The 15,109-nt window shown below is 39.4% G+C and overlaps 1 protein-coding gene across 14 annotated transcripts in view; it reads left to right on the forward strand.

Annotated features, from left to right (window-relative positions):
- Positions 1-15,109, forward strand: part of ADAM22 (ADAM metallopeptidase domain 22) — a 124,461-nt gene that overhangs the window by 77,124 nt on the left and 32,228 nt on the right. For all 14 annotated transcript variants that reach the window (XM_015853462.2, XM_015853463.2, XM_015853465.2 and 11 more), the window contains 11 exons: positions 1,388-1,459; positions 2,433-2,599; positions 4,702-4,786; positions 5,761-5,851; positions 7,120-7,171; positions 9,053-9,152; positions 11,988-12,059; positions 12,570-12,662; positions 14,352-14,432; positions 14,653-14,703; positions 14,991-15,054. In XM_015853462.2, the coding sequence (XP_015708948.1) occupies positions 1,388-1,459; positions 2,433-2,599; positions 4,702-4,786; positions 5,761-5,851; positions 7,120-7,171; positions 9,053-9,152; positions 11,988-12,059; positions 12,570-12,662; positions 14,352-14,432; positions 14,653-14,703; positions 14,991-15,054 (928 nt within the window). The remainder of the gene's footprint in view (positions 1-1,387; positions 1,460-2,432; positions 2,600-4,701; positions 4,787-5,760; positions 5,852-7,119; positions 7,172-9,052; positions 9,153-11,987; positions 12,060-12,569; positions 12,663-14,351; positions 14,433-14,652; positions 14,704-14,990; positions 15,055-15,109) is intronic.

Raw genomic sequence — 15,109 nt, forward strand, 5'->3', positions numbered from 1 at the left:
CTGCTGCTGACAATGGGATGATTAATATTGACTAGATTTTTTTTGGTACATCCAAAGAAATTTAAAGAAATGTATCTTGTTAAGCTTGAGTATTTTTTTAGGGAAAAACATAAATGGGCTCTCTGATGTAGTGGAGGCATAAGAAAGCTTAGTGTATTGAAGAAAAACAAGGCTTACTGAAGTGGTAAAAGGCGCAGGTTTATGTCAGTGAAGTTCATTACTAATTAATAAAAGGCATAGCAAAGAAATGATGAACTCTTGATCTCTTACAGTCTTCAAATACAGACAGGGCATTTCTTGAAGATGTGTTTGTTTCAAACACAAATGGTAGGATTTGATCCTGAAGCAACTGGGTAACGCTCAGAGACCAGCGATGCCCCTCAAACTGCTCATTTTATCACTAGGTGATTTTATGATTCTTTATGGCTTTGACAGCAGTGTATCTATACAATTTATCAGTCGTGCAACTTCTTTCAAGTGCTACTCAAACTGGGAAAATCAGACAATAGGAGTCTAAAAGGAATTTATCATCCTTATTAGACAATTTTAGTGATACCAGCAAACTCCTGTCACCTCAGTTTGGTGAGAGTAGCAGTAAATTCGTAGATTAAAACAAACAATAAGAGATGCTGAATTCTTTGAAGTATTATGTTTGTCCTGAAGACCTGAAAATGCAGCATTTCCACTGGGACCTCATCTGTCTGAGGACAATGCTTCCTAATTTTTGGTTAATTATTGGCAATGCAAGAATCAGACAACTTAGAAGTTTGTTTTCTGAAGCAAAAGTCTTTGAATATCTGTAATAAGCCACATAATTTCCTTCCATGAAGAGGAGGAATGTTGGGCTCATTCCTTACCCTATGGCACATAGATGTGTTTTGCACATTCTTTGTGTGTGCAGTAGATGTGGCACTCCAGGTGGACTCAGCCAGCAGCTCCCAGGTCCAGGGACTTCTCAATTTATTTCGTGCCACATCCATTTTATCCTTTATACCATTTACGGCACAGTTGCAGTAACACTTCTAAATAAACCTCATTTATAGAGGTTTATTTGCTAATTTCTGTATTGGCACTTGAAAATTTCCTTTTATATTGCCAATAATAAGACTAATGAAGAGATTAACAATGGGTTCTTGTTCCTATGGATTTTTTTCCCCCCACTGAAGATCTTAGAGTGCTTTCCTTACAACAGTGATTGTGAAATGTATCAATAATGTGCATTTCTGAGCAGTTTTCTACTATCATTTATTACATTCAGCGCAGGAGACCAAACCATACACAGAGGCTTTGCTGTTGGTATAGTTACTATTTAATTTGTGGTTTTCTTTGGAAAGGGAGCTTGTGTTTCTAAATCTATACTTGTAATTTATCTGTGTTTGTTTTGCAGTATAAAAAGCACCGCTTATCAGTTGGCCACACAAACAGCTATGCTAAGTCAGTTGTGAACATGGCAGATTTAGTAAGTATCACTTGACTGAATGTTCTTTTACGCATGAGATCATCATATGATTCTCCTTCGGATAAGTCAGGAGCTGTTATTTCATGGTGTACCTAATAGCAACAAATACAAAGATCACCAATTTTCATCTAGAACTGAAGTCAGCCATAAAGAGTTTTTTCTTGTGGCTGCAAGAATTAAATATCCTTTAATTAGATAGATCCCTGGAGTCTGAGGTTTAAAGAGAATCTTAGATATGAGAGTTTTTAACACAAGCTCATACATTGTCTACCTGAAACCTCAAAAATCATCTGAATTAGAGTACACTAAACTTTCTCTAAAAACGAGAGAAAAAAGAAAACCGTTTGAGTAATGAGTTGGAATAGGGACATACAAATGGATTATGTGGATTATATGTTTGATACTAAGTAGGATAAGCTGCTGGCTCTTACATTTCATTCTGGAGAAGCATTACTAGAAGAAATAAAAATGTAGTTCCCACCCTTGAACTGTGGAGTATTAACTCCCAACATTGAATGGATGGCTGCCAGTGAGAGGTTAAATTCTCCTGTAGAGGTAAATAGCAGTGAAAACAAAAGGCTTTTTGATTTAAGGGTGTCTAAGATCTTGTGCCCTGAGGACAATATAAGAGACCCATCAACCCCAAGTCTTTGAATTGTTTGTGAAGCTTCTGTAGCATTTTGTCAGAAACCTCACCTCTGTTCTATGAGCCTCTGCCTGAGCAACACCTCAGAGGGATCTTTCTGTGGGCTAATAGAGAGGATAGAAGAATTAGGCCTAAAATCTAAATATTACTTTATTTTCCTGTTTGCGTTGCTTTTAAGGGAGGCAAAAACACCTGGGGGAACCTAAAGTGTGGTAGAACAAGTTGAATATTTTGTCACGTAAGAATGAAACCTGTTGCAAAGAAGGAGTGAACCTCACCTTCATTCTCCTTGACATAATCTATTTGTTCGTTCTGTTAATGTACTAGATATATAAGGAACAGCTTAACACCAGGATAGTATTGGTTGCCATGGAAACCTGGGCTACTGATAACAAGTTCACCATATCTGAAAACCCCTTGGTGACCCTGCGTGAGTTTATGAAATATAGGAGGGATTTTATCAGAGAGAAAAGTGATGCAGTTCACCTTTTTTCGTACGTAATCTCGTGTGACGTTTTCTTACTGTTTTTTTTTTTTCCTTTCCTTGGGGGTTGCTTATCACGAGTGCCTGATGCGTCTCCTTTCTGTTGTGTGTGTAACCCACAATAATTCAGAAAATAACATTTCTGAGGGGAGGTGGGAAGAAGTTAAAACAGTGCACAGTCTGCCTGCCAGTGCCACCAGAGGTTATGCTCCCCTTTTAGTTTTAACATATTAAGCTTGAGCTGCATGCACTGTAATTAATTTCTGGTTGTCCTGTGCAATTACCTGCTCTGTGACTGCAGCTGCCTGCAGGGTGATGCATGATTCCTCCTTGTAGGTTCACTTCTTTAGTAGTAGAGCACAGACAGCACTGCTGAACTGTGTAACATCACAACATTGGCTTTAAAACCCATGAGTTTTCTTGCTTAAGAAGCGCTCTGTTGAATGATTTGCATGCTGCAGGATTACTGAAAGGAGCATTGGATCCTCAGAAGAGTTTGTCCTCCAGAAAGACATACACTATAAGAATAATAAGCTGGGAGGCATTTTATTATCTCTAAACCTCTAAATTACTTTGATAATACTATTGATATAACAAAATATATCTAACAAATAATGGAGACACTCTTGATAGGATTTTCATCCCCAGGAGACAGGCCAGGTAAATTTTCTGTTGGAACCCTTATCCCTCTCTGCTGAGGGATGGGAAAACTATATGAACAAATTTAGCTGTAGCTCCTCACTTTCACATGACTCCAGTAGAGAGCCAGGATGCTCAGCCCCAGTATCCAGCTGCTCAGTGTTTTTTGCACATGCTTAATTACTGTCATTGCTTTCCTACGTGGAGTTAGATCTGTGAGTGTTGCTTGCACATTTTTGTTTCTCAGTGTCTCGGTTCATCATCTGTAAAATGGGAATCATTTTTTTTTTTCCCCCCACATCTTTCTTATTTCTTTTCTGGTAAAATTGTAAGGTCTTTGGGGGAAATGTTTTCTTGAATGTTTGTGGATTGGCTAGGTCTTCTTTCTCCCTGTGATTGGCACCCTGGATAACACTGTCATACTATTTCCAGTGCTAGTTCTAACACCATTTTTGCTGGTGTTCAATATATTATACTTAGAAATACCCAGTTCTAAAACTGAATAAGACATGGCTGAGTGGGGAGGGCAAGATGGCTGCTCTGGCAGCACACCAGTTAAAAATCAACTTCCACTTTCGGCACAGTTAGCCCATTGTGTTCTGTTTCGTGCTGTTTTTCTGTTTTCCTGTGAGAAAACCAGTGTGCATTGGCTTGGCTGGATCAGTACTTCTGAAGTGGTGCAGAGCATCCTTTGTCTCCACTAACTGGCAATCATTCAGACTGATGTGGTCAGCATCAAAGGCATCATTAAATTTAGGTTTACAGTGTAGCTGGCACCTGGTTGAGAGCAGCTGCATTTCTAGGGAGTTCTGACCCATTAGGGAGCCACAAGGCATATCCCTGTCATTTTTGCCACACATCTGCATTGCTGAACAGGACATGTGTCTTTTTCCAAGGCCCCCAGGTGCTGGAAGCACAGTGGCCTCTCTTGCACTCTGTTGCATGTACCAAAGCAGTGTCGAAGTGTTGACTTTGAAAAACACTTGCTTAAGTATGACTGATGATAGAACAGTTTGGGATGGAAGAGACCTCAAAGCCCACCCAGTTCCCACCCCTGCCGTGAGCAGGGCTGCTCCCCACCATCTCAGTCTGCTAGGATTTCATCCAACCCAGCCTCGAGCACCTCCAGGGATGGAGCACCCACAGCTTCTGTGGGCAGTGGTGCCAGGGCCTCACTGCCTTCTAAGTATGAATAAAAGTATGGTGAGATAGAAAGTCTTGTCTTATGCTTTCTTATATTAGGTAATCTGAGAATAAGGAGGGAAGATGGTAACACTTTTCTGGGGAGTTTGTCATGTGAGATTTGTGAGTGTTTATCTGTTATTCCCATTTTATTTTTGCATAGTTTTTCAACATAGTGATGGGACTCTGCATTTGCTGGTTTCTCATTTGAAAATAAGATAAACACTAGGATGGGTAAGTGCAAAACTTGCGGGATGAGCAGGCTAAACTTTCTTTTCCTTTTTGTCAAAGGGGGAGTCGATTTCAGAGCAGTCGAAGTGGTGTAGCTCACACTGGTGGAATCTGCTCCTTGCTTAAAGGCGGAGGTGTGAATGAGGTAGGTGTGGGTACTGGGAGGGATGAAAAGTGATGGAAATTTGTCAGTGGTGCAAATTTATCAGTGCAGTTACTCAAAATATTCTGCTGCTTTGCTGATGCACAGCCTTAGCACTGCTTTGTGGAAGGGATGTCTTAATGAAGATCAGTACATGAATAAAGTTGGACATTGGCTCAAATAAACTTTCCAGCAGTTTTTGCAATATTCTGTCATTCATACTTATGACCACAGTGGCAAGAAGGAAGCAGACTTTCTTAATTTATTTGTAATCCAGTGTTTAGTCTTCCTCACTTGTTCATTTTCTGTTTCCTCTGAAGTAATTACTTTAGCATTATGAATCTCATTTTGCCTTTTATTGCCTTTAAATGAAAAAAGCTTTGGCTATATGTGAGATTATAGAATCACAGAATCATTAAGGTTTAAAATTACCACTGAGATCACTTAGTCCAGCTGTCAGCCCATCACCACCAGGCCCACTTAACCATGTCCTTTAGTGCCATATCTGCACATTTCTTGAACACCTTTAGGGATGCTGATTCCACCACTTTCCTGGGTAACCTCTTCCAATGCATTACTGCTCTTTCTGAGAGTTTTTTTTTTCCTAACATAAACCTGAGCCTCCCCTGGTGCAACCTAAGGCCATTACCTCTTGTTATCTAGAAGAGGCCAACACCAACCTTGCCGCAATCTCCTTTCAGGAAGTTGTACAGAGCAATAAGTTCACCCGTGAGCCTCCTCTTCTGCAGACTGAACAGTCCCAATTCCCTTAGCCACTCCACATAAGACTTGTACTCCAGACCCCTCTCCAGCTTTCTTGCCCTTGTCTGTCTGGACATGTTCCAGGGCGTCAATGTCTTTCTTGTAGTGAGGAGCCTAAAACTGAACATAGTAATTGAAGTGCACCCTGAGCAGTGCTGAGTATGGAGGGAGATATGTATACCTGACTGACTACTCTTCCTACTTATTTCTTTCAGTTTGGAAAGCCTGACTTAATGGCAGTTACCCTGGCACAGACATTAGCTCAAAATATTGGCATTTTCTCAGACAGAAGAAAACTAATAAGTGGTAAGTTTGTTTGCCGATTCACCTTGCCTCAAGAGGAAATCTTCACAAGTGGAGAATCTTACCAGTGTCTCTCTGATACGTTCTTTTGTAATGTTTCTTACAATGTTGGAATGCTATTACTTTGCTTGCAGTAAAATGAGGAGACATTACCATTGGTTTTCCTCTACTTAAATGCCATGATTTCCTCCTGCCCTAATTGATGGTAGCACTGGTGCCATTATTTTGTTAAAAATAAATTCTAAAGGTGTCTATCAGTATTCATTTCAGGGAGATTGATTTGACACCCACAAACTGAATGGCTGCTATGCTACAGCGCGGAGGTAGAGAGACAGACATTATTAGACCCAGGGATGATGATTAGCCACCTCAGTCCTGTTACACAGGATGGATTTGACAACATGTCTCTTTCCCTGCTTGCCTTTAATGAATTCCTCTTCTGTATTACCCAAATCTCTTGTATTTACCACTCTGCTGCTATCATTTGTCTACTATTTGTAACCTTGCATTTCAGCTTCCTAGTGGCCCTGTTAACCTGCAGCGCTTTAATTCAGCTATCCCTGATCCCCACAAGCACCTCTCCCTCCCTGCTTTCACTAAGCAATATTAGTACTGTGCTTTTTAAATGGCATATGACAATTCACTGTGATGAAAGCCTGAAATTTAAAAACAAAATTACTATATTGACTAACATAACTGTTTTCCTGAATTTTGTTTTCAGCCTTTGTAAAGACAGTACGTAATGCAGAGATACATCTACAAGCAAAGGTTATTACGGTGCACATAATTTTATTTTGAAAAATGCTCAGGGTGTAGGATGCTCTGTGCATATTCAGTATTCATTTTCTAGCTGCATATTATTAAACTGCTGTAAGGAAAGGGGGAAGATAGTAGAGCTGCGGGATCCTAATGATTCATTTATTTACACTGGAAATGTGGGGATCAAATATGACATGGGAGAAGGTGGCAGAGCTGCTTTGTGATATGCAAGTGCTGGAAGCTGACACTGCAGTTTCCTCTGACTTCACTTAAAGGAAGAAAAAAAACCAACAGAGCATGTTTTCAAAGTGCAGGATTGCAAAGAATCATGCATAGATTTTGAAAGAAGGCTCAGTGTGCACTGACAGTTAAAGGTGTGCAGTAAAAGGGCAAATGGCTCTTTTCAATTTATGTTTAAAACTTCAATATAAATGATTCCATTGTGATTTTTCTGATAAGAAATGTATTTTGGACTCTCAAGACTCAAAATGTAAATTCTACTTTGTTGTCAGGTGAATGTAAGTGTGAGGACACCTGGTCTGGATGCATAATGGGAGACACAGGGTAAGAGATTCGCTGGAGGGAGGTCACGTCCTGCATACAATGACATAAAGAAAAAGCATGAAAATGTTTGCATTTTGCATTTCAGTGGAATATTTTCTGTGAGCTGTTATTTTTCAGAAAGCAAACTATTACCTACAAAATATACTTAGAACAGAACTTACAAATATGTCAATAAGTAACATAGTGAGAGGATGCAAGGATTTTTAGTAACCACTGGTTTCACTCGCAGTGCTGAGAAGCTCAACAGCCAAGCCAGGTTCTTCAAAGAAACAGAACTGTGTTTCCCTTCTTTTCTTCCATGACTTTGCTGCTGAGTTGTGGAAACAAACAAAGGCACATCCAAATTCCTAAAATACCGTGCTCAAATTTCTTGCCCATGTCTCATTTTTATTACTTCTACCGCAGCCTTTCATTTTTCATCCTACAATTTGTATGGTAACGCTAGAAAAACTGCTCCCATGGGAGGTTTGAAATGATCATGCTCGCATAAAATAATCACTGAAGAGATTTTATGTAAGGACTACTGAATTTGCAAATTTCTGCTGTTAGCTGAAATTGATGATGCTTCCTAGTGCGTCTATTCAGAACTTAATTCTCCGTATTACAGACCTGTCTTTATGCATATAAATTAAACTTCAGTCTGTTGTGAAATACAAATAGTACTCCAAATTTTTAAAGGAATTTTGATCTGAGTTGCAAATTTTCACACTTGCTTTGTGGCAAGAACTATTTTGAAGAATGTAAAGCATATTTCATTCAAAATACTGGAAATATCATCGTGTGCCCTTTTTTTTCACTTTGTCTACTTAAAAAGCAAGCTGGGTAAGATTCTTCTGATTTTCAGTATAACAGAAAGCCAATATGGGGAGACATACTTGATTCTTCTTGCTTCCTTATCTAATGCTCTTTAAACTCTTTATTTGAAGTCTGAACTTTTAGAATAATCAGGCACAAAACATATATACGCACTCATGGCTTATTGTTGAACACCGCGAATTCCACATTCTCTGCAGTCTTTAGGTCTAAATCATGAACACTAGAGACAGTGAAGAACAATTACGTTTTTGCAGACTGTCATTCCTGGCAACGCAGGATTATTTTATGAAGTACTGCTGCTAATGTTTTGTTTTATCTAGTGGTAAACTGATACTAAAAAGCCCCTGAGACTCCAAAATCTGTTTGAAACATAGGTACTTTCATGACTAAGAACCTAAACAAAGCGATCACTTAAGTCACTTTGGGAAGAACCTTTCCTGTGGAAAGGAGCCATTCAAAGTCTCTGCATCAGTTAAAGATCGTATTGGTATTAAGTGCAACTCAATATTGACAATCAGTACTCAAATGAAATCCATTCCATGCAACACAAGAGAGAGGGAAGCTGAAATATTAGCTAATGTTTGCTAGACGCACATTTTAATATGGTGTCACTCTATTGTATAAAAATGCACTGGGCCAAAAGAGCAATTTCACATAAGAAAGGAATGAACTATGAGTAATCTTTAAAAGGGCCACATGTGAGAAAGGCAGCTGTTGTCTACTGCAGGATGTATAGGAAGAAATAATTGTATTTCTGAAACAGGCCCTTTAGCGGAACTGGTCACATCTGTGAGAACCACACATTGACTGTTAGGATTTATGGTATTTGACATAAAATAACTTAGTGGAAACTTTTTGTCTTCTCACTTTACATGAGCTCTGTGTAATTGTTGAAATATGTTTGTAATTTACTAAAATGATCTAGAAGTTAAAGAATGTTGCAAACAAATATCTTCATTCTGATTCCAAACAGTGTAATTTTAGCAGCTTTTCTAAAGGATAATATACTCGTCTCTTCTTATTTCGAAGAAAGAATACTATAAAAAGCACCTTGTTTCTTCGTAGGTATTATCTTCCAAGCAAGTTCTCCAAGTGTGATATTGAAGAGTACCATGAATTTTTAAACAGTGGAGGTGGAGCCTGCCTTTTCAATAAGCCAACCAAGGTAAGAATTACCTTATTATTGAGTATTTTTTCTGTTGTAGTTCTAACTTAGATGAAATCAAGAAGAGGGAAAAGACTGATGTTTTTAGGCAAGAATCCCTTGAAGATGAAGTAAGAATAGTTTTATTTCACATCTGTTCCAAGATCTAGACACTGCAGCAGGGGAAGAAGAGCTCCGCAACTACCATTGGTTGCAGGTGGTTGTGGTAGTCTTCCTCTTGGAGAAGGAAGTTTTTACATTGGCTTTCAGAAAAGATTTTGAAAACTGGGACTAAATTTTTAATGCTGGAAGTGTCAGAGCAACAGAGAAAGCCCTGAGGATCAGGGAGCAGATGCAATGGAGCTGCTGGGAGGGAGCTGCACAAGCATCAGGACCACCTGCATGGGTGATACATCCCCTCCATATTTGCCTATAAAGAATGAAATTGGAGGTTTTACTGCATGAGTATTGGAAATCAAATGAAGTGGGAAATATCTCCTTTTCTTTGCCTCTCATGTCTAAACTTTTTACCAGCTAAACAACTTTATTCACAGGGAGCATGCAAAGACTATGGAATGATTAACAGAGACATTTCAGGGAAATAAATGCAAAGCAGGGCTAAGGAAACTCCAGCCGAGCAGTTCTACAATGTGGGATTTGCAGCAGGGTTTCAGTATAGTCCTGCTCCATTTACTGAAGCAAATGTTAATTTGTAAAGTAATTAGAGTAGTGATCTTGAGTCTTTTCTACATATAATTAACGTTGTCCTCTATTTAATGACTGTCTTTCAAAAAGCACATGAAGGATGCTAAGGCAGAAAGACGGTACTGCATGGAAAAAAGACATGGTGGCTGAGGTATCCACAATGCAAAAAGAAAGTCAGTTCTGGGGTGAGCATGTTCCTCCTGGAGCAATGGAGGAAAAGTGCCAGCAGCAGAATTTCAGTAGATATTGAAGAGGGGAAGAAAATGCAGGACATCTGGATAATCTGTGTCTGCTTATCTGTGAAATGTTATCTCCTTTTCATGGAATAACATAGTAAAGTGTGGAGTAAGCTCTGTAATTGAGTAAGAAGTGGCAAGGTTTCTCATTCTTTAAAATGTTCCTGCATTACAAAAGATTTTTTTTTCCAATTTCATTACAGACAGAGAGAAATGCTGATCGTTTCATTACTTTGCTGAGTGGATTGTTTCCATAGTGTAATGCTTTCTTACTTGGGCTTGCTTTAGTGATTTTGTTCATTGACCCATCTGTCACTCTGAAAAACACAATTACTCTGATCTCAATTTAGATTACTGGCATTTGCAATTTTTTCTAGTGGTATATGAAAATGTGAAAGTCAGATGTGGAAAGCAGGGTGATTTAGACTCTCTATTGCTGTTCAGGCTGCTTTGAGGTTATTAACAGTGGATGTCTGTCTGATTATAAAGGCTGTCAGACTCACGTGCTTCCTAGCAAGGGTAGTGAAACAACTTCTGGTTTTCAAGGAACAGGAGATGTGGCAGAGTGCAGCATTCGACAGTGCTCCCGCTGTGAGATCAGCTGTGTTTGCCAGAATCAACTCCAGGAGCAGATTGATCATAAGCTCTTTTCAAGCGATTAGATGAATTATATAATGTCTTTTGGGGATAAGTTATGTAATTTGCTTCCTGTTTTTGTTCTTTTATTTCACAATTGTGCCAACGTACTGCAGGAAACCAGCAAATGTCTTAAGTTGGGGCCTTCTGTTTGTGCCATCTACTTCTCTGTATTGAGCAGCACAGTTAGAGACACCAAAGAAGTTAAGATATCTGGAAAAAGAAGAGATTAGCAGTTTAAACAACAATTTAAACAATTGTGACAGATAATTGCTTGCTTATGAGTAATGTAATTGTGTATTGCAGTCAAACTTCCATTCCAGTAGGGGTTCTAATAATAGCTGCCAGCTTGTGCAGCGGTGGGCTGGTTTGTGGAACCGAGGTGGCTGCAGGGTGATGCTCCATCCTGTGGGCTGCAGTGAGGCAGCAGCCAGAGAACCACTGTACACCACCAGCATTTGTTTTGCAGGTGGCTCACAAGCAGGGTGGTTTCTAGAATGATCCTTGTTTAAGAGGTGAACTCTACTTTAGACTTATTTGGTAATGCACTTTTCTTTTATGTAAAAGCCACAATTATGTTTTCTTGTGCTCACAGGAAAAATTTCTTCCTCTTTGTTTTTGGTTGGTGAGGTGGGAAAGGACAGTGCTGCTTTAAACATGCAGATTTTTACATTTTAAGTTTTAGTTTAGTGGGAGTCTGAAGAGAAAAGGAACATAAGAAGTCTTACCAGCTTCACTTATCCGTCTGTGTCAAGTGCTTGTGGAAAAGTGCTGCAAATTCCCAACTGTGATAGTTGAAAGGAGAATGCAGTAACAACCAGCTGTGGCAAAAACTGGTGAAAAATCCCAGCCTCTCCCCTCTCCCTGCACTTCTGAGCCATCTGGCCCCAAAGGACTTCTATATGGTTATTCTTTCTGAAGGTATAATTCAGGATTCAAGCTGGGACATTCTAGAACAATAGAGTTACAACTCCTGTTATCGTAAAGTGGAGTTGTTTTACAAGTCGTCGCACCTTTTGTTTTTAATTATGGCTTCTGCTCAGACTGAACCTGCTCTGAAAATGATGCTCTGACACAGACCACACCATGTAACACAGTGTAACTGCTGAGTTAGATGTTGTTTGGTCTCTGCACATTTCATCTGTATTGTTTCCAAACTGCTTCTCTCTGAGTTTGGCACTGTGTTTTGGTTAAGGCATTTGGAGCGTTAGCTGAAAAAACAACAATTATGGAATAAATATGACAACAATTCCCTTTGATTTCTGATTATGCTCTGCAGCTTCTGGATCCTCCAGAATGTGGCAATGGCTTTGTGGAAGATGGAGAAGAGTGTGACTGTGGGACAACAGCAGTAAGTTCAGTGTGCTTTACATTAGCAGCTAGGTCCTCCAGCTGCCCATCACTGCTCTTGGTTAAGTGGAGGAAGACAGACAGTCCTGCAGCAAAGAATTCATCATTTCTCACCTTTTTCCATCATGTTTAGCACAACATGAGCCGGCTATAAAATGTAAACGTTTTATCACCAGTTCAATTCTAAAGAGTAATAGCAATAGCTACCTATGCAAAGTCAGTCCTTAAAAATGATGAAGTATATTCCTTGGTGGAAACATGACCCTGGTCAGTGCTACAATGTCAGTATTTAATGAGCAACATTGTGGAATTAGAAAAATGATTTCCTCTATTGCATAGTGACAAGTTGTGCAGCGACTTTATACCCCGCAGTGCATGCTCTCTTCTGCCTCCAGGTGCCTAGCAGCCTAGTGAAGAATCTGTCCAGGTAGAATGCTAAAAAAGAATGTGAGAATCATGGGGCTCATCTGCTTTTCTTGTGTGTTCTGCTACAAATGTCTGTGTTTCTCAGGAGTGTGCCAGCGAAGGAGGAGAGTGCTGCAACACCTGCACACTGACGGCAGGTTCCCAGTGCAGCAATGGGCTCTGCTGTCGGAAGTGCCGGGTAAGGGCATCATCCTGACAGTGATGCAGGCACCACAGCATCTGTACTTCTTGTCTCTTTTCTTAAAACAGGATGGAAAGTGATTTGTCTGGGGCTTTTTGATGTGTTTTAGGCTTTGGTTTCTTCAGGTTCTGAGTATGATTGTAAGTGGAGGAGAATCAGATCCTCCTGGTTTCTGAATCAGGCTGAAATAATGCATGCACAGGCTCACTCAGGGGTCATTCTGTGTTGTTCTGTATTTGTCTCTGTGAGGCCGAATGGGAAAATTGTACCACAAATGGCCTGAGAGAAGGATGTGATAAAAAAAAGTCAAAACAGCAGCAGCTGTGTTCAGAAATGTTCATCTAAAAGACACCTGACTTCAACTTTAGTTAGGTCTGCTTACGTCTCCTTATGTTTGTGCTGACTGAAATCCCACTGAGTAACGCCAATCAAGTCCTATGTCAATTGTAAGATATTCTTCCTGATACTTCAGTAAATAGTAAAAGAGATCTGGCCAGATCTTGGCTGTAAGGGAACCCAGATAAAAGAGACTTCAAATAGTTGTTGATGCTCATTTAGTAATAATGACAATTATTATTAATGTTGCTAACACCATGGTGGTGTACTATGTGTGATATTTTTATCTTCATCATTTGAGAGTTTCATTTCCTCAGGAGGAACGTTATTAACTGCAGACCACATTCTTGATTGTGCTCATCCTAATGATAAAAAGAGAAAGCACAGACTAGGCTGGAACAGATCACATTTGCTTAAGGACATTCCTTCTTTTATAGTGTAGTATGGAAAAATCAGCAGATTGCCAGTGTGGGTGAATTTTGTTCAAGTATCCGAGTCACATGGACAGAGACAAGTGAAGATAACATAAACTTAAGGTTGAGAAAGTGCTAGAGTCTTGTTCTTGCACTGTCATATACTTGTTCATAACAGCCATGGAATTAGCAGCTATCCCAAACAAAACGTGCGCACATGCAGCAGAAAGTCACACAGCTGTAGAATGAACTGGGTAGGACAGGCTTAAGAAGCCTTCCAGGCAAAACAAACGCTCTGAAATATGTCCATGACCAGAAGCACCAATGGTTGCCCTCATAGGATGCCTTCCTGCTTTTACAGGTCAGTGGCACAGTCTTTAATCAGATCGTAAATGCATACATTAGGTCTCTTGTCCATTTTTCATTGTTAAATCCCCATTCTATTAGAAATTGGTGTCAAATCATACATTATTCTGTATATTTATGAATAGTTTCTGTTCTACAACAGAAATGGGGCTTTGTAATCACCATAGTGATAATTTCTAGAGCATTATAGTCTTCTAGGTCTTAAAGGAATTCACAAATATCAGGATCTCTTTCTGTGTTTTATTAAGGGGAAAAAAAGTCACAGAAATGTGGAGGCCCTGGTCAGAATAAGGGTACAAGCCCCTGCAGGGTTGGTGTGATAGGCCCCTGCAGCTCAGAGCAGCTCTTCTCACCTGGGGGTGAGGTGATGGCTCAGGGAACAGTGCCACTCATACCAGCAAAGAACCTACGGGTAGGACAGCGTGATGCCCACCCCAAGGGAAGGAAAGCCTTCCCCCCTCATTCAGAACCTTACTATTTCCCATTCTTTAGTTAAAATGTGAAGAAAGTATTGCATTTAAGGCAGGACATGGAGAAACCAAGATACTGATTTCCTGTCCTTTTTCTCCAGTTTGAACCTAAGGGCGTTTTGTGCCGAGAAGCAGTGAATGATTGTGACATTGCAGAGAACTGCACCGGAAACTCCAGTCAGGTGATTGTTATAACTTATGTCCCAGAAATGAAAATACCTGTTGTATCTCGGTCACTATGAATGTTACTGTCTTGTATGGTATGATGTATAAAACTTGCTATTAAACCTGGTTTAAGCTCAGAAGGAAAATATGGGAATGAGATAACATTCCGTATGCCATTTGTACACTTTGTTTCCAAACATTTCTGAATGATCTCTTAGTTATTTTCTCTCTCTTTAGTGTTCTCCCAATATTCATAAAATGGATGGATATTCATGTGATAACAGGCAGGTAATTGTCATTTCAATTTCTTTCATGTTCTTAATGCTTTTATGGATTACATCTTTGAGAATTTAGTTTAGTTTAAGAACTTCAGAAGTCACCCGGGACAGTGTCATCAAATTTGTTTTTTGGGTACTGGTCATATTTTCAAGCTAAGCATTTAAGTACGATCATATTACTTGACTTACTAGAAAATATGGCAAGTCTGTATATTTTACAAATGATTTTTTGTTTGTTTGTTTGTTTAAAAAGCAAATTATTTGAAGTTGTTTGTAAATATTATCTCTCTTTTTTAGGGCATTTGCTTTGGAGGAAGATGTAAAACCAGGGATCGACAGTGTAAATATATCTGGGGTGAAAGTGAGTAAATGTTAACATTTCTAAGTTGGTTATCATTAATGTGGCTTGAAAAATA

The sequence above is a fragment of the Coturnix japonica genome, chromosome 2 (assembly GCF_001577835.2).
Source record: "Coturnix japonica isolate 7356 chromosome 2, Coturnix japonica 2.1, whole genome shotgun sequence".
Lineage (NCBI taxonomy): Eukaryota > Metazoa > Chordata > Aves > Galliformes > Phasianidae > Coturnix > Coturnix japonica.